Source organism: Eupeodes corollae, chromosome 1 (assembly GCF_945859685.1).
Source record: "Eupeodes corollae chromosome 1, idEupCoro1.1, whole genome shotgun sequence".
In the NCBI taxonomy this organism is placed as follows: Eukaryota; Metazoa; Arthropoda; class Insecta; order Diptera; family Syrphidae; genus Eupeodes; species Eupeodes corollae.
The window spans coordinates 48,686,381-48,706,782 of record NC_079147.1 but is presented as its reverse complement, the minus strand read 5'-3'; the positions used below and the strand labels follow the sequence as shown (position 1 = coordinate 48,706,782).

General features: G+C 28.6%; 1 protein-coding gene across 3 annotated transcripts in view; it reads left to right on the top strand.

Annotated features, from left to right (window-relative positions):
* LOC129954057 (glutathione-specific gamma-glutamylcyclotransferase 1) overlaps positions 1 to 20,402 on the top strand; it is a 72,063-nt gene that overhangs the window by 34,151 nt on the left and 17,510 nt on the right. Inside the window, exons 1-3 of one of the 3 annotated variants that reach the window (XM_056067706.1) lie at positions 7,812 to 7,933; positions 8,034 to 8,744; positions 17,268 to 17,303. In XM_056067706.1, coding sequence (XP_055923681.1) covers positions 8,493 to 8,744; positions 17,268 to 17,303 — 288 coding nt within the window. In that variant the 5' untranslated portion in view covers positions 7,812 to 7,933; positions 8,034 to 8,492. Of the gene's footprint in view, positions 1 to 7,811; positions 7,934 to 8,010; positions 8,745 to 17,267; positions 17,304 to 20,402 lie in introns of those variants that run through there. The other 2 variants (XM_056067707.1, XM_056067705.1) reach the window with 2 other exon arrangements.

Below are 20,402 nucleotides of genomic sequence, written 5' to 3'. Positions count from 1 at the left end.
GAAGCCATAATTTCAAGTTTTTGAAAAGATAACTTTTGTTAAAATTTTTTAAGGTTTTTAATTTTTTGTACAAAAATTGTCAATTTGATTTCTTTCAAAATTTTATTGAATGTTAACAACAATATTTTTTGAAAGATAAAAGAAGTTTAAAGCCAATATCTATAATTTCTGAAAAGATATTTACGTCGAAAATCAATTTTTACCAACGTTTGTACATTTTTTTTGTAAGAAAACTGTTAATTCGATTTTTTCAAAATTTGTCTTAATGTTGAAAACAATATTTCTTATAAGTAAAAATTAGTAAGAACCTATTATCTCAAATTTTTGAAAAGATATTTTTGTCGAAAATCATTTTTTATTAACTTTTGTTAATTTTTTCGGTTTTTAATTTTTTGTAAGAAAACTATCTATTCGATTTTTTTCAAAATTTTATCGAATGTTAACAATAACATTTCTTATAAGAAAAAATAAGTTTGAAGCCTATATGCCAAGTTTGTAAAAAGATATTTGAATCGATATTCAATTTTTACCAACTTTGAGTAATGCTTTTTTCGATTTTTCTCAAAATTTTATCAGATGTCAAAAACATTATTCTTCGTTGCATAAAATTGTTTTGGAGATGAAATCGTATTTTAGTCTGAAAATTTTGGAGGTGACATTTTTTTTTTTTAATTTTTTTTTTGATTTATAAAAAACCATTAAATGGATTTTTTTCAAAAAATATTCTTCTTTAATATCACGTTACAATATATTTTATAAAATTTAATTCAAGTCTCTAGCGTTTTTGGTTCGTAAGATATTTAGGGTTAACCAAAATTTTCACCTGCTATGGTAAAAAACCACCCACGCAATTTTCTTGGGAGCCCTTTCTGCATCTTTCTGCCTTATTATCTGTTTAATAAAATTTATTTGAAATCGATATCTCTATTGGTTCTTGACGACGAAAAAAACGTCGCGTACATCTTTCTAAAAATCTTTTATTTCGACTCTAGGGACCTTGAAACGTAGAAAAAGGTCAAAATTTTCAATTTGACAAATAACTTCCTATGGGAAGTTAAAAAGAAACTGAAAAAAAAATACTTGTCTTACTAACAACACATGATTTTATCTCCAAAACAATTTTGAGCAATAAAGAATAACATTTTTGGAATCTGGTAAAAATTTGAGAAAAAATCGAAGTAACAGTAAAAAACAATATTAAAACTTAGTACAAATTTACTTTCGAATGAAATATCTTTTCAAAATTCAAAAAAATAGTGGCTTCAAACTATTTAAAAATTGTTTTAGACATTCAGTAAATCAATAATAAAAATACAGCAACAAAAAATATTACGCAAAATTGGTAAAAATTGATGTTCCGTTCTCGATATCTCGTGAACAATAGAAGATATTGACTTTAAATTAATTTTATTCATGCAACTTGTATTGTTTTATATGAGAAATACAAACTTTTAAGAAATGCTACTAAAATTAGTAAACATTTTTTTTTTCGACTAAAAATGTCGTTTACAAAAAAAGATTTTGAAATCAAACAATTTCATCAATAACTGAGAAACAATTATTCTTAAGAGAAAACCTACATTTTGAGTATAATCGAATTTACAGTTTTCTTACAAAAAATATAAAATAAAAAACAATTCTACAAATTGGTAAAAATTAACTTTCGACTCCAATATCTTTTTTTAAAATTGAATACATTGGTTTCAAACTAATTCATCTCACAAAAATATTGTTTTTAACTCTGAGTAAAATTTTTATAAAAATCCAACCGTCAGTTTTTTCATAATAAATTAAAATCTGCAAAAAAAAGTACGCAAATGTGTAAAATTATTAAAAATCAATCGTAACAAAAAAAGATTTTTAAACTATTTCATCCTTTAATATTGTTGGTAATTTTTAAATTAATTCAACTGACGACTTTTTTAACAAAACACGAAAACCAACAAACTTCTTAGAAAGGCAAATAGACAGACGGGATGGGAAGGTATCAGTGTGGGTCGCATCCCAGCCTCTTTTTTTTTTAATTATAATTGCAAGTAGTTGAAATTTATATTTTTAACTTCCCATAGGAAGTTATTGTAATGGGTCCGATTTGTCAAATTGAAAATTTTGACATTTCTCTACGTTTCAAGGTCCCTAGAGTCGAAATAAAAGATTTTTAGAAAGATGTCTGTGCGTGTGTGTGTACGTACGTTTGTACGTCCGTACGTCCGTACATTCGCGACGTTTTTTTCGTCGTCCATAGCTCAAGAACCAGAAGAGATATCGACTTCAAATAAATTTTGTTATACAAATAATAAGGCAGAAAGATGCAGAAAGGGCTCTCAAGAAAATTGCGTTTGTGGTTTTTTTTTTACCATAGCAGTTTGAAAAAAAGGTGACAATTTTGGTTAACCCTAAATATCTTACGAAACCAAAAACGCTAGAGACTTAAATTAAATTTTATATAATATATTGTAACGTGATACCAAAAAGGAATAGTGTTTGAAAAAAAATAATATGACGGTTTTTTTTATAAATCAATAAAACTGAAAAAAAATTGTCACCTCCAAAATTTTACGACTGAAATATGATTTCATGTCTAAAACAATTTTGTGCAACAAATTTTGAGAAAAATCGAATTGACAGTTTTTTTTATAAAAAAATAAAAATCTAAAAAAAACATTACTCAAAGTTGGTAAAAATTGAACATCGATTCAAATATCTTTTCAAAAACTTGAAATTTAGGCTTCAAGCTTATTTTATCTTATAAGAAATATTGTGTCCAACATTTTGAAAAATGTTGAGAAAAATCGAATTGACAGTTTTTTTACAAAAAATAAAAACCCAAAAAAAATTTAACAAAAGTTGGTAAAAATTGATTTTCGACTAAAATATATTTTCAAAACTTTGAGATATTGGCTTCAATTTACTTTTATCTTTCAAAAAATTTTGTTGTCAACATTCAGTTAAAGTTTGAAAAAAATCAAATTGACAGTTTTTTTACAAAAAATTAAAAACGGAAAAAAAATTAACAAAAGTTGGTAAAAAATGATTTTCGACTCAAATATCTTTTATAAACTTTGAGATAATAGCTTCTAAATAATTTGTTCTTATAAGAAATATTGTTTTCAACATTTGGTAAAATTTTTAAAAAAATCGAATTGACAGTTTTTTTTACAAAAAACTAAAAACATACAAAAATTTAACAAAAGTTGGTAAAAAATGATTTTCGACTCAAATATCTTTTCAAAAAATTTGAGATAATAGCTTCAAACTAATTTTTACTTATAAGAAATATTGTTTTCAATATTAGGACATATTTTGAGAAAAATCGAATTGACACTTGACAAAAGTTGGTAAAAATTGATTTTCGACTCAAATATCTTTTCAAAAATTGTAGATATTGGCTTAAAACTACTTTAATCTTTCAAAAAATATTGTTGTTAACATTCAGTAAAATTTTGAAAATAATCGAATTGACAGTTTTTGTACAAAAAACTAAAAACCTAAAAAAATTTAACAAAAGTTGGTAAAAATTTACTTTCGAATCAAATAGCTTTTCAAAAATTAAAAATATTGGCTTCAAACTTATTTTATTTCAGAGAAAATAGTGTTTTCGATATTCAGTAATTTGTATATAAAAATCCAGCAGTCCGTTTTTTCATAAAAAATAAAATCTACAAAAAATAGTACTCAAATTTGGTAAAAATTGATACGAGTACATATAGACAAACTTTTAAGCAAGAAAAATCTACAGACGGGATGGGAAGTTATCAGTGTGGGTCGCATCCCAGCCTCTTTTTTTAATTACAATTACAAGTAATTAAAATGTGTATGTCTTTTACTATGATTCGGTTATCTTCCTATTTCCTATTGATATACAATTATCGTAAAAACATTACTTTTTGTATGAATAAATATAGTTTCTTAGAGCATTTTCAGAATTAAAATGGCTACATTTCCCTTCCAGCCACCTACCACTGTCTTATGCTTGGTTTTTTCAAAATAAAATATATTTACAAAAAAATCCCCATAACAATTTGTCTTCAAATCTGTCAGTTCTGTACAAAAATCTAACAATCTTTTTATATGAGCTATTATACTTATAGTTTTCGAGAAATTTGGATATAACTTTTCTGCATTAAATGTTCACCATTTGAAAGCTCTATTTGAACAGAAATGTCAATATAGTTTGATATTTCTCAACTGTTAAACCAAAGACAACAACTGTCGTGCAGCTAAAAAAACACCCCTTAGTTTTATTCAATAAAGATATTAAAAAATTCTAAAAGTCATGTTGCAATTTAAAATCATTTTTCGCACATAAAATATTTGTAAAAAATATGTACTACCTACAATTTACATGTAAACAAGCAATGAATGAATAATTTTATGAATGACGTACAAGCAAGCATCCAGATAAACGATTGCATTAGCCAGCTTGTTCTATAAAGTGGGCAAATATCTGATTTATTCAAATTAATTTGGTCTCGTTAAAGGCGCGAACTATTATAACGCCTGACAAGTAAGTCGTCAAATCAAGAAAATATGTACTATAGCAAAATTACGTCTGCAGACTTATTTACAGTAGAATACAAAAAATGAATCAAATATGTATTGTATATAATATGCTATAAAACATAGGGATTTATAAGAGCTTAGTATTTGTTAGATTTGCGAATTAAATTTTATTATCTTGTTTTGATTTGTGCGATCTATTTTTTTTTTTAATTTTGTCCAACACCACTGGCTATCGTGTTGACAAATAAACGAGGCACGTTTATTTCTACAGTATGCTTTAAATTTATTCGCCAAAATACAATGTTTAAAAATCTTATAGCTTCTTAGTGTTTAATTAAGAAAGAAAGAAATATACAAATTCTGAGGATTTTCTGAATGTTTGAGCTTAAAAGTCATCCCACATTTTGTCTAAGTTTTATGGTTTAAATTATAGAAAAGTTTGACCTTCCATTAGTCAGGAAATCAATCAGTTATAATCACAAAATCACAATCAATCACAAGCCATTTATCCTTACAAAAATTCTAATTTGACGAGTTTTGAAAACATATTGGAATTTTTGACCCAAGTTATATCAAATGGTTCATGATTCATTTATTTTGTATCCATGTATTTTGAGTTGAAAACGTTCTTGAACTCTTTCAGTTTTTTCAACCAATGTTTTAATATTTCGAAACCAAATGTTCAATGGCCTTGACATGAAAGAAAGTTTATTTTGAACTTGTAAAGGTCAAATACCATATGTTCGTCAGCTCTATCTTTTTAAAAAAAGGCATACCTTCTAATGAGACTGTTTGATTTGATAAGAAACATATCAACAACCCCAACCCCCTCATAAAAACATACATATATTGATATTTGCAATCAAACATTAACAATAACGTTCTGTTACTATCAAATGTATGTATTACTTAGTTTGTTATCTCTACACTTGACAGTGACTGTACTAAAATATCGCCACCACCCTCTAACCATAAGGAAAACAAAATTTTTTGAAAATATCACCACGTATTATAGTCAGGTCCGTCTAATGATAGCATTCAGCAACCAGATAAGCGATTTAGGGCCTACAAGAATATTTTTTTGAAAGATTGGTTTTCATGATTGTACACATTTATTTCGAGATTTAAAAAGTAAGAGAATCAATTTTTGTATATTTGGGGTTGATTTGAAACTAGTAAGTTGTACATTTGTTCTACTACAAAAACAAATATTTAACCTCAAAACATTTCTTAAAATAAGTTTTTAATTTTCCAATAAAGAAATCGTTTTCAATAAACAGTTGAATGTTGATTTAACATTTCGGGACATAATCGTTTAATGATCAACCAAAACCTCAAATTCTTGATTCAAATGAGGAAATACTTGAAACAATCAGAAACTTTTGTTTCAACGGTAGCTGTCTTAAAATGCCAATAGTTAATTTTTGGTGTCAATGATGAAAACCAATGCAGGACCCTTTTTTTGATAGGAATATATTTTTTAAATCTTTCGAAATATGGAAAATGTATTTTTAAAAAGTTATATTCTTATGAAATTTATTGGAACATTAAATAATAATTAAATTTTTCATTACATAAGGTTTTGAAAAATGCATTTATTAATGTTTTCAAAAAAAAAAGCAAAAAACCTAAAACATATATATAGTTTTTAGCAATAAATTGTATGTTCTTGCAGTTAAAATCTTTTCAGGGTTTCACTTGGTTTCCGGAAGTTCTCGATAGTTATAAAATGACTTATTATTTTTTATTTGACTTTTTATTAGGGTTTGGGAAAACTTAAATTTTTTACTTGATGGTTTTCAAAATTCGGTTCTAGAATAAATGTATGATATAAGTTTAGAATCACATTCTTATTATTTTTGTTATGGTTTGAAATATGAATAAACATTTCAAAAACTTGGTGTAGTGACGGATTTGATGCAAGAACAAACATCTCTTTTTGTATACTGTTTTACCTTTGAACTGTTAATCATCGGCATAGATTCAATGTTTCTTAACGTTTCTTTAAAGTTTTGCAAAACAGTTCATTATGATTTTTCACAAAATGTATGAAAAACTGAATATTAAAGATATTTATAACAAGTTTACATCAAGAATCTTATCGAAAGAAAACCACTTCATGAAATTCAATATTCCAAAACCATTAATTTTAATGTTTTAAGTTTGTGGTGCTAGAAATTGACACTTTTAAAACAAAACTCAACTGTCATTTGGGTTGTCAATTTAGGATAATGGAACAATTCGTGGTGCTATTTTAAAAGCACCACAAACATCGTTAATTTACCATATTATGAAGTTACTTTATCAATCACATTTGTCGAATTGAAAATTTTGACAGTTAGGGATATTTTTTGGTTGTACATATCTTAAGAACTAGATATCGGCTTTAAATTAATTTTCTTTTAAAATAAGATCGAAAGATGTGTTTTTTTTTTTAAATATAGTAATTTGAAAAAAGGGAACCTTTTAAAGATCTTGAAAATATCTGACGAACCAATGGTATCAGCGACGAATATATTTTGGAAAAATAGGAAACGCTTTTACTATAGCTAAATACTCGTAGGACTGACAAATTTTGAGAAAAAATTGAAAATTATACTTTAAATAAATGATTTAACATATAGACCTAAAAAAAGGTAATACAATTTGGTAAAAATAAATTTTCGAGTCAAATATATTGTCAACTGTTAACAACAATATTGCTTTCAAACTAATTATATCTTATGGAAAATATTGTTTTAGACATTTGGTAAATTTCTTAGAACAATTCAATAGAAAATTTTAGAAGAAACAACAGACGTGCACGTATGAAAAGTTATCAGTGTGGGTCGCATCTCAGCCTCTTTCTTTATTTAGAGTTACGCAAAAAACTATCCCAACTCTAGACCTATTAAAACCCAAAATTAATCATGTCTACAAATTTCTCAAGAAAGCAATTTATGTCATTAACAAATTACAAAACTTCAACGGAAATCAAAAATTATCAAAAACCTGTCGTTGTTAGTGTTTAAGCTATACTTTTGGACCCGAAAACTAAATAACCCTTTATAAATTATTCCATTTCGAATATTACGAGCTCATAAAAGCTCATAACTAAAAACCTGACGTGAAAAAGTGCTTTTGAAGTTGGATGGCTTTAAGTATAGCTTTTTAAAAAATTAATATTTAGTAGAATACACGGTATATATAGGGCCCACTGAATTCAAGCTCCGGCACTGATTGCAACCCCTCTTAAATGTTTTACACATATTTTTTGCATACAGAGAAGATCGTTTTTATTCTCAATCAAGCTTTTCTGTTCAATTTCTTGTGAGCGAAGAAAGAAATTTTCATTTCATTCCACAAAAAGATCGCTAAGCGAGTGGAACTCAAGGCTAAAAAATTTACAATTATCATAATCGTAATATCGATTGTTAAGTCAAACTAAACTGTTCGTAATTTATTTTAAAAAAATAGTTTTTCTATATTTGACTGTCTTGAGTTTAGTCAATTTTTTTTTAAATAAAGTGTTTGTTTTGTCATATTTTCAGAACAAAATAAAAACCCTAAATGTGGAATCAAATCGTTTTGAATCAAAATTCTGAAAGAAGTCATTAAAAAACAAAATTTAATATGAAGCCGTTAATAATTCCGTTTGTGCATTAACTTTCATTAATAACAATAAATTAAAAACAATAAAATAAAATCAAAACATCAAACAAAAAAAAAACAAAATGTTTTCAAAATTAAATAACAGTATGATGCGGTATTAAATTATCAATGTCTTGCAGCGGCGGCAGCATACAATTTTTCAAAACATCTAAGCGCACAAAAAGATCTCAACGGAGAAGGCAAATAAATTTAAAAGAAATTTTTAGCTAACAAAAAATTTCCATCTATCGAATTTCGACGAAAATTTCATTTAAAAAAAAAAAACAAAATATTTAATACCTATACAATATAATTTATATAAATTAATCAACAACAAGAAACCTAATTACAAAGACAAAATGAATCAACCACCGATAAATTTTGAGGATCTATTTGCAAATGGCAATTTTTTGGATGAAAATCTAAATGAAATCAACAATGACCACGCCCACAACAATAGCAGCAACACCCCATCAATATGGGTTTTTGGCTATGGATCATTGTGCTGGAATCCTGGATTTGAGTACTCGAAATGTATAACAGGATATATAAGGGGTTTCGTAAGACGATTTTGGCAGGGAAATATTACACATCGAGGAACTCCGAATAAGGTATGTGCAATTTATTTATAAAGCATTATTTATTTAACCTAGTTAAAGAATTCAATTCTATGAATGAATTGCGGAGGAAGTCGGAAACAATTTTTTGATATTTTAACGGATCTCATTCATTTAATTTTGTAATCAGGGTGATGATTGTTTTGTTAATAAAACAAAAGTGTTGGCAGAGAGATGAAGTGCACACATTTTGTGATAAGGATATAGACGAAAGATTAATTTTCTTGGTACACATACCTATAGTTCGAGTATTTCTCAGAATGATAACGATTACGTTTATTTAAACAAAAATGTGCAAATATATTTTTTTTTCTGTTCTCTTGACAAAGTTAAAACTATAATCAGTGTAGGATTCAAAAAAAAAACCTTGATTGCGCAGGTTAGTTTATTTTTGGGACACTTAAAAAATTTAAGCACTACAGTTTATTAATTAAAATGATTAAAATTCATATACTGGTCAATATCTTAACTGTCAAGTTTTACTTTGCACAAATAATCATCTATAAGGTTAGGTTTCGATCATATCTCTTGAACATCATGTTCGATTGGTCATGAAAAAGTTTTAAGAACGACACGGAATGACAGCTCTTTTTTTGTACTAATTTTAAAATTTATTTGAATTTTTATCGAAACCTATAGAAGTAATTCAATTGATAATCTAATTTTCATCTGTCAGTTTAGTTAATATTGATCTAATTCCAATATTCAAGCATTATGAAATGTTAGCTTCAAAAAGTGAAAAGATACTTGAATACAAGTTTAAAAATAAAGCAACAGTACTTCTTTCTATAAAGTCCATTATTTGGCAGCATTCAATTTTAAAGTTATCATCATTTGACATTTAACAAACCCAGAATACACTTTAAACGTTTGTACAATGCAATAATATTCACTGCACAACCAGAATCCTGAAACCATTTGAAGAAAAAATGCATAAATAAAAATAAATTGATCATTTATCGTAATCCGTTGACCTACAAAAACTTAACTGACCAATGTTAAACCACAAATTTAACCAAAAATAAAAAAAATAAATCAATTTGCTTTGCTCAATGGAACTCAAGCAAAAAGAGTAAATAGCCGGTTTGACAGATTGAAGTCAAAGATGAATTGATCTTACCTTAAGAAGTTCTAAAGTTATACATTTGTTTATTAGGTGTAATTTTTTTTACATTATAAATGTCAAATCAGAAAATTGACATTTGCTTTGAGTTGTATAAATTATTTCATAGGCGACTGTCTCTTTCTTTTTTCGTTTAAATGCATCCAATTAATAAAATCCAGCCCTGACCTTAGACTGTTTATTTATTGTGTCTAGACTTTAGACCTGATTAAAGTTGTTCAAAGTTCTGAGTTAAACATGTTATACATAGATTGCCAGGATATTAAATCTTATACAGAAGAAAGTTTGTATTGAACTTTGGTATTAAATATACTTTGTTGTTCTTGTTAATTTTTTTTAAATGGAAAAAAAAATATTACCAGATGTTGAAAACTGCTGTTTAGAATAATATTTACTTTTATAAATATATTACGTTTTTGGGTATACACATGTTTATTAGTTTTAAATATTTTGTTAGGGTTTTTCCATACTAAGTAAATTGCTTTTTTAAAAGATTTACATTATATGAGCTTTTAGATGTTCTTTTGTGTGTGTGTTTTCTAAAGGGTTTTCGAGTTTTAAAATAAAACAAACTACAAAAAACTACCACTAGGTGCGCCCGTATAATTTTGGGATGGTACGAAGCTGAAATTTCAAATTGAAAGAGCCGTACTTTAGATTAAGGTTTATTATGTTTGTTGGAATTGTCACTGTTTAGGTGTGTTCAGATGAACAAAAGGAAATTCGGTTTTTACTTATCTCTACAACTTCGAAGGTTATAACTATATATCAGGTGTAGTTCATTCAGAACATTTAATAAAATCCGTATTTTTTTGAGATATAAAGCCAAAAAAAAAGATCCACAGTAGCCCGGTTTTTATATTTGCAAGTTAGTGCAATTTTTCAGAAAAAAAATTAAAAAATGTTTCCATACAGACCAAGGCTAATCTGAACTTTTTAAAGTGGACAGTTTTTAAGAAAATATATTAAGAATATATCAAGAATAATTTGAAATACACTGTGGGTTATAAGGTTAGAAGCAGGCATTTTTGAGAAGTAAAATATTTCTCCCGTTACATGGTGGATTACAAAAAAAAACAACTATAGTAAATGAAAGACTACTTTGTTAACAACAAAATGTACAATTTGGGAATATTAGAGAATTAGCTAACGGATCTTTTATGACAAATTGTCAATTGAGTCGAAAATATGCGAAAATAAATCGGGTCATAAGATTAGAAGCAGTGAACAAATAAACGTTGTCTTGTGAAGTGAATTCATTTTATTTTCGGTAAAAAAGGTGCATTTCATAAATTAATTGTTGTTTATTGAGTTGTAATGAAAATGGGCAAGAAAAAATGTTTGACAGTGGAGGAAATGGCAAGAATAGATGTTTATTACTCTGAAGGTCTTTCATGCCGTGCTATAGCCCGAAAAATAAATCGAAGTGATCATTGTGTCAGCAACTATTTAAAAATCCATCGTCGTATCTAAAAAATTATAAAGGAAACACTTCCTCTTCCTTAACACTTCTCGAAACGCGAAATATACTTAGAATAGCGTCAAATTCATCTTAATCGGCAGCTAAAATTAGGGATAAAGCTAATTTTAGGGCCAGCTTATAGATTGTCAAACGCACGATCCGCACGATGCTAAACACATAAAGCGCCTGAAGCTTTAAAGAAAAACACCACTTAATGACGCAAGGAAGAAGCTTGTGTTTTGCGAAAGATCACATGAGCTGGGATGTGCAGAATTCAATGACTACAAATGATTGGCGGAAGGTTATTTTTTCCGACGAAAAAAAATTTAACCCAGATGAGCTAGATGGTTATAATTATCTATTATTTCCATGACATGAGGAAAGAGGAGCGGTTTTTAAACCGTCACCATAGCAGAGAAGGAGGCGTTGTGGTCTGGGGCTCAATTTCGTTTTATGGCACCATAGACTTGGTAGTCCAAAATAGTAAAATGACTGGAAAAACCTACAAAGCCTTGCTGGAATCAGTATTCCCCAAAATTACCGAGCTTTTTTAGACCAATTTCATGGATTATTCAGCAGGACAACTCTCCGATACACACAGCCCGAGAGGTGAAATCCTTCATTGCAAACCAAAACATCTACTTGCTGCCTTGGCCACCATATTCCCCGGACCTTAACATAACGAAAAATGTGTGGGGCTGGCTTACACATAAGGTGTATGAAGGAGGGAAGCAATACGATGACAAGGAAGCGCTTATTCATGGTATCAAATTGGCCTGGAGTGAGATTTCACTGGACTACTTGGAATCTCTTTATGAATCCCTAAAATATAGAATTTTTGAAGTTATTTTAAAGGCTGGTGGCAGCACACATTATATAAATAACTACATTTTATTTTCATTTATTTTATGTGCTTCTAATCTAATGACTCGGTTTATTTTTGCATATTCTTGACTTAATTAACAATTTGTTTTAGAAGTTCAGTTAGCTTAATATCTTCTATACCCAAAATGTATGTTGTGTTGTTAACAAAATAGTCTTTCATTAACCAGTTAGTTATTTTATTTAATTCCATTATGTAACGGGAGAAATATCGATTTCACTTTTCAAAAATGCCTGCTTCTAACTTTATGACCCGCAGTGTATATTTGAAGCTGGATGAAATAAGAACTGAAGAAAAGGGGTTTGTGCGTAGACTGTGGTCTAACTATGTGCAACAAATGGCGCTATATTTGTTGACACTATCTTTTTACAAAATAACAAATATATATAACAGTTTATGTCTAACGTTTTAAAGTCAGCTTAAAAAAATAGATTTTTTTAGTTTTACGATTAATTTTAAAAATGATTACAATGACTCACAGAGTACTCAAAAGTCGATTGTATGATAATCAATATTCAAAGCCAAAATGAGGAGTAAGATATAAATTTTCTTATATTTATCTTTTTTGAAGACTTAGTTTTATTATGAATGCGCCATCAACCTTTTTAAGGACTGTACGAAATTGAAAAAATGCATTTACAAAAAAGATTAAATAAAATTTTATTGAAAAATACAAAAGTAAAAAATTTCAAAGAATTGAAAAGAAATTTTGTGGATATAATTATCAGAGTTCATCTTGTGTTGTGAACCTGTTGGACACTACTCTACGAACGTATCCATCCAGCCTGAGAAGTTATCAAACGTACTCGAAATTTGATTTCGGTACAAGGTTTTTAATTTACCTTTTATCTGCAGTAATTCTCCTGTAGATGTCGTGTATGTTATTCATATACATTTCTACTGTAGTTACTACGGATTGTATTTTTAAAAAAAGCACTCTTAATAATACATACAAGACAAAAACATTGTTGGAATACATTTGGTATTAGATAATTGCATGACATTTATTTCATATATCTTGTATAGTTACTTGAAACACTTCTTTTGTCAAGTTATTCCATCTTGTTAGAATCAAATGTCATCGACGACGTTTAGCTAAATCTTTTTTGAAATTAAGCGCTTGCCATTCACCTTAAAGTCACTTCCTTCTACATTTTGAAAAATATAACCGATAGTGCCGTCAGCAGAGGGTATACCCCACCAAACAATAACCGTGTTTTGTTGGGAAATCTATCCATAGTAAAGAAGGATTTTACACGAATAACAAAAAAATGTTGGTACGATTGATATTGCATTTGTATCTCGATGGCTGTGTTCGTTGGTTGGTTGGTTCTGCATTTGGAACCATGTGTGTTTTTCATTGCGGAAAAAACGGATCTATTATTGTTGATATTATTTAGTTTTGTTAGTGAAAATGGACTAACTGGGCTTATTTTGAAAGAAAAAACAATAGAAAAGATATTTATGTTTTGCTATGTTTCCAAAAAGGTTTATCTCAGTTTAGAATAGATAAATCTCAACTCGATTCAGGTATATAAAGAATTGAGGCAAGCTTCAAGCTCGCTTCAACACCACATGTTAATGTAGTATTCTACGAACAAACCCCCTTTTTGAAGTTTTTTATTATTATTTTGACAGATCTTCTTTCAGTTGTACCAATTTTTAAATACAAAAATCTGGCCACTGCGGATCGTTTTGTTGGGAATTTCTCACTTTACTATATATGAAATACGAACAAAACGCACGTAATCAGTTTTAAATTATGCTGATAATGGTGATTGGAAAATAACTTGAGGATTTCTTAAATATATGGAAATTTAGCTTACAGACAAAACTATTTATGTATATGAGTTTTGGCACTAACTTCCGTAAAATTGACGAAGTTTTTATCAACTTTGCGAACAAAATTGTTTCTTTTTTAAAGTAAATTTAGAATCATGTGCCCGGTTTATATTTCACAAAAATATAAACAAAATTTCCCATACACATTTTTCACTTTTGCTGTCAGATATCTGAGAACAAAATGTTCGCACAATTGAAAAGGATTTCTAGGTGAGAATTTATAGTGAATTATGTTTATATTTCTTTCTCCTTTCCTTCTGTCAATCTGGTTGAAAACATTTTAGAAATCTCAGAATTATAAACTGGCCAATTGTTTGTTTGGCATTAAAGGTTTATGATGAATTGTCAAACTTTATTCAACGAAAATGTCAACTCAATTAGACGTTCTCAACTGTCCAATCAAAGACAACAACCATCGACCTTACTCAAGAACCTACAAAAACAATTTAGAAAGTGGTATTAATAATGGTTGCATTCACAAAGCTAATGGCTACGTAGTCAAGGGATTCTGATTGGTTTAATCTAACTACAAAAGTAGTTGAAATTTCCCCTCCGACGAAGTGTACAAATTTCGGCTACAAAGTTAGTGCAGACTGGTTTTGACGTTTCACAATCAGCTGCTTGGTAAGGACACAAGAATTCAAAATGAAATGCATCTTTCGGTATTTAAATACAAATATAAATCAACCATATTATATCTTCTATTTGGTTTTATTGAATTAAAAAAAAACTATTTATAGTTCTGAAAACACAAATGCTTCTTATTTTTAACTTCCCATAGGAAGTTATTGCAATGGCTCCGATTTGTCAAATTGAAAATTTTGACATTTCTCGACGTTTCAAGGTCCCTAGAGTCGAAATAAAAGATTTTTAGAAAGATGTCTGTGCGTGCGTGTGTATGTACGTTCGTACGTCCGTACGTCTGTACGTCCGTACGTCAGTACGTTCGCGACGTTTTTTTCGTCGTCCATAGCTCAAGAACCAGAAGAGATATCGACTTCAAATAAATTGTGTTATACAGAGAAAGATGCAGAAAGGCCTCTCAAGAAAATTGCGAGGGTGGTTTTTTTACCATAGCAGTTTAAAAAAAAGGTGAAAATTTTGGTTAACCCTAAATATCTTACGAACCAAAAACGCTAGAGACTTGAGTTAAATTTTATATAATAAACTGTAACGTGATCTCAAAGAAGTATATTTTTTGAAAAAAATCAATATAACGGTTTTTTTTTCTAAATCAAAAAAACTGAAAAAAAAAATTTGTCACCTCCTAAATTTAACGACTAACATACGATTTCATCTCCAAAACAATTTTGAACAACGGAGAATAATGTTTTTGAATTCTGATAAAATTTTGAGAAAAATCGAATTGACAGTTTTTTTTAAAAAAAATAAAAATCTAAAAAAAAACATTACTCAAAGTTCGTAAAAATTAAATATCGATTCAAATATCTTTTCAAAAACTTGCAATTAAGGCTTCAAACTTATTTTATCTTATAATAAATATTGTTTTCAACATTCAGTAAAATTTTGAACAAAATCGAATTGACAGTTTTTTTACAAAAAATAAAAACCTTAAAAAAAATTTATAAAAGTTGGTAAAAGTTGATTTTCGACTCAAATATCTTTTCAAAAATTGTAGATATTGGCTTTTAACTACTTTTATCTTTCAAAAAATATTGTTGTTAACATTTAGTAAAATTTTGAAAAAAATCGAATTGATAATTTTGTACAAAAAATTAAATACCTAAAAAATTTAACAAAAGTTGGTAAAAATTGATTTTCGACTCAAATATCTTTTCAAAACTATAAAATACTGGCTTCAAACTAATTTTATCTTATAGAAAATATTGTTTTCAACATTCGATAGAATTTTGAAGAAAATCGAATTGACGGTTTTTTTACAAAAAATAAAACTCTAAAAAAAAACAATACTAAAACTTGGTAAAAATTTACTTTCGACTCAAAAAGCTTTTCAAAAATTAAAAATATTGGCTTCAAACTTATTTTATTTTACAGAAAATATTGTTTTCGATATTCAGTGATTTTTATATAAAAATCCGAAAGTCCGTTTTTTCATGAAAAATAAAATCTATAAAAAATAGTACGCAAATTTGGTAAAATTGATACTAGTACATATAGGCAAACTTTTAAGCAAAACAAATCGACAGACGGGATGGGAAGTCATCAGTGTGGGTCGCATCCCAGCCTCTTTTTTACATTTGTATTTGTCATTAATATGACAGTTCCGGATTGACTAGATTTGTAGTGCAATTTTGCATTCACAAAGCTAGTTGAATATTGACTACGTAGTCCTAGCTTTGTGATTGCGACCAATGCTTAGCGCTGCTGTTTTCTCCTCACCTTTTCTTCAGAATATAACAAAAGATGACAACATTTCCGTTATAACAGTTTATTGCATATTTTGTATTAAAACGTTATTGGCGTAAAATTTGTAACAACCTATTGTTAAGGGTTTAACAATTTCCTAGTTAGCAATTTACTAAGAGAGTCAAAACTTTTAAACCTTTCTTTTCGTTTTTGTAACTATTAATTGCACCATCCAAACATGTCTAATAAGCGACAGTTCATGAAAATAAACAAAAGTTAATATGCTTAAACGGACCTGTTATATCGAATTCCCAACTTTTTACCAGGCTATTCCATCTACTGCTCTTATAAGAATAGTTATGCCGATGTCATATGAGTTAGCAAATTGCTAAAAGTTAAAGTAGCTATTCGGTGATTTTAACTTTAAAAAATTGTTAAGTCGTTAAAATCGTTTAAAATTAGATTAATCATCTTTAAAGATTAGTAAATTGCTAAAAATGGATATAACGTTTTACTAAATCGTTAAAAATTTAGCAAAATTGTGTTTTATAAATGAACAAACTAGTTAACAGTTGAATGTAGTTTTTCTAAACTCGCTGGTTTTTCACTAGTATTTTATCTTTACGAGTAAAATCTTGTGAAAAATAAAACAAAGATAAAACAATTGAGATATTTTGAACGTATAGGTAGGTGATGTGATGATAATGACACACTGGACAAATAAAACTAACCTTCTCAACTGAACTTCTGTTTTTTTTTAATTATTTAATCAAAATGTAAAATAAATTGCGGCATCAAAATACAAATGAAAAAAAAAAAAACAAATTATTTAAATATTTTATTTTTTAACGTTTCTTTTTCTTTTTGTTTTCTTTTTAGCCGGGAAGAGTGGCAACATTGATGGAAGACAAAGAGGTGAGTGTCAAATGTTTGAGAATATTTTTTCTTTTTTTGAATATCCGATAAGTCAAAAGTACAAATATTCCCTTGGAAGGTTCAATGGTTTTCAATCTTTTGTTTATATAAAAATCAGTGAGTTAATCAGACAATCAGAGTACAGTAGTAATAAAATGACTTATAGGTATTTTATTTTTCTTATATGGAAATGTGTGTGACACAATTTTCTTTGTTTACTCCTACACATATTTAAAATATTTCTTTTTAACGTCATTTTACGGTTAAAATTATGATTGTACTTCGTACATATGGAAATACACGAAAATGTAGATAAATTTTAAAACAAAATAAAATAAGCGAAAACAAAAGTGATGTATTGACCATTTTCCTTTATATTTTTGTCGGTAGATTTTTATTTTTATTTGTGTTTATTTATTTATTTTTATTTTTATTTTGCTTTCAATTTCCAACTTGTTTTTGAAGATATCTCTGTTTACATTTATAATAGCTGCGATCATTTCCCAGAAGCGTGTTCAACATGATATTTGAAACACAGGAGGACTAATAAAATATTTATGTATATGCATATTTTTGTACATTGTACACATAGTTATAGAATTAGTGGTATTTATATTTTATTCAGGTGTTGTCTATGTAATAAAATCAGAATCAACATTATTATTTATACGAATTTATACATGCGCACAACGTTTATGTATGTATGTACATAATGTAGAATTTTCATGCATTTCGCAAGCAAAAATGTTTACGTGTAGCTAAGCTATATAGATAATAAAAGCGTGTGCGGAAAATATTAATTCTTAAATTTTATATAATTTTTAGCAACCTACTCAGTTTCGAAATAAAGAGAAGGCACATGACTTGGTTTCATGTACTTGCTTTCATAATTAAGTATTATTGCAGACGATACGAAACGTATTCTTTTTGCATAAATATTTAAACAAAACGCAAAAACAGTAAAAAGATTGACTTAAAATCAATTTGCAAACCTTTTTTTGCAAATTCGATTCATATACTGGGAATGGTTGGTAGGTATAGAGTTTAAGGTCCAAATAAAGAGATTTTCAATTGGTGCGGGTAGATTTTGGCGCAACCTTGCGGCCATTTTGTTTAGGTGACATCTGTCAAATCTTTTGTTTATTATTCAGTTGTTTATGCCAAATCATCATGGCAAGTTACACGATTGAACAGCACGTTCAAACAATAAAACTTTATTATCAAAATGAGTGTTCGTTAACGCAAATTTTGCAGGCATTGCAACCATTTAAAGGTAGACGTGGTGGCCCTTAACAGTCGACTCTTCAATTTTGGTGCTAGATTTGAGACGACCGGTTCAGTGAACAGCCAACACCCGTACGTTCAAGAAACGCAAGATCAGCTGAGAACATCTTTGCGGTCCGTGAAAGTGTACAGGAGAACCCGAGGCAGTGTATTCCTCACCGTGCACAAGAACTCGGCCTTTCGAAGGCATCAATTTGGCGAATTTTGCATCGGGATTTGGGCCTGCACCCCTACAAGATCCAACTGACCCAGGAGCTCAAAGCTCATGATTATAGACAACGCCGTTTGTTCGCTGACTGCGCTTCGAATCGTTTGAAAGAGAACCCCAATTTCGACCAAAAATTCATCTTTAGTGACGAGGCGTATTTTTGTCAAAATTACGGCAAAATTGCCGTATATGGGACGATTCTCGACACCAACCCTAGAGAGGTTCACTAGATGATAATGCACCGTCAAAAAGTTACTTTGGTGGCGTAATTGGTCCGTAATTTTTTTCAAACGACTTTAGTAAGGCTTCAACAGCAAGCGCTACACAACGATTATAACTAATCTCTTATGGCCAGAATTGAACCATATGGACCTAGACGACATGTGGTTCCTGCAGGATAGCGCTACGTGCCACACAGCAAACCCCACGATTGAAATTTTGCCCATCAACCCGTACTTATTGAAAAACCCTTTATTTAATTCATGAAATATTATAATTCAAACTTATACATCGATTAACCGTTACTAGTGTGTCCAAGTTACTGTGTCGTCTCGGTCTTTGCAGAATCGTAAAATGTCAGTCTCTTACGGTATCGTCTTAGCCCCTTATAACTAAGTTTGATCTGACTTTAAAATTAATGTACATATGTATCGCGTGAGGTTTCTGAGATATTACTTTAGAGAATTCGAAAAAAGAAACACGTACATATGTAAGGCTTTTTGAGAATAAATAAATTTATGAAGAAGCTGCTTTTAAATCAATTACGGTTTTCCAATCTCTTATCCATAAAATTCGAAAAAGCTTCATAAGTTGTTAGATTTCACCTGTCTTACAAAAATCTGAAAGAAAATCTAAACCATTTATACTTCAACCGTTCTCAACAAAAAAATAAAAAACGGTTTCAAAATAAAAACGAATCTATTGTCTTAACAATTCTATTATATCAAATTTTTGAAATGTATTAAAAAAATATAAAAATAATTTGGAAAACGGGTATTTTTAAGTTAACATTAAAGTTTGTAGTCGAAATCGTCACTAAACATTAACTCTACAACGTGTTTTTCAAAACTATGAAAGTATTAAATTCAAGATTTTCTTAAAGCTTCATAACGAGTCAAATAAAGACTCAAAGCTAATAAGAAACTAAGTAAGATACTAAAATAATTTAAAGGTATCTAAAAGATACGTATTTATAAAAAAATATACATAAAATAAGATATTTCAGCTGCTGTGTGAAAACTACCCCATGGAATAAGAATTTTCCGAACTCAAACTAAAGGCAGTTGCATAGCGTTCTACTTGAGTCCGGAATATTTGTATTCCCTTATGTAGTTTTCCTAAACACGGGATCTGAAATAATTAATTTTAACTATGTTTTCTTTATAAATACGGCTCAAAGATTTTAACTTTAGAAAATCATCAAACAATGTATTGTTAAGAGATATTTTGAGTTTTAACTTGGCATTAAAAGACCCATATTTTTTTTAAAGGGCATGTTAAAAAACCTGATGTGATAGAAATATTTAAAGATAAGATTCGCATTTAGGACAACTTAATACTTTAAAAAAGTATTGTTTTGTTTGTGCTGTAGAAAAAAAACCGTTGTT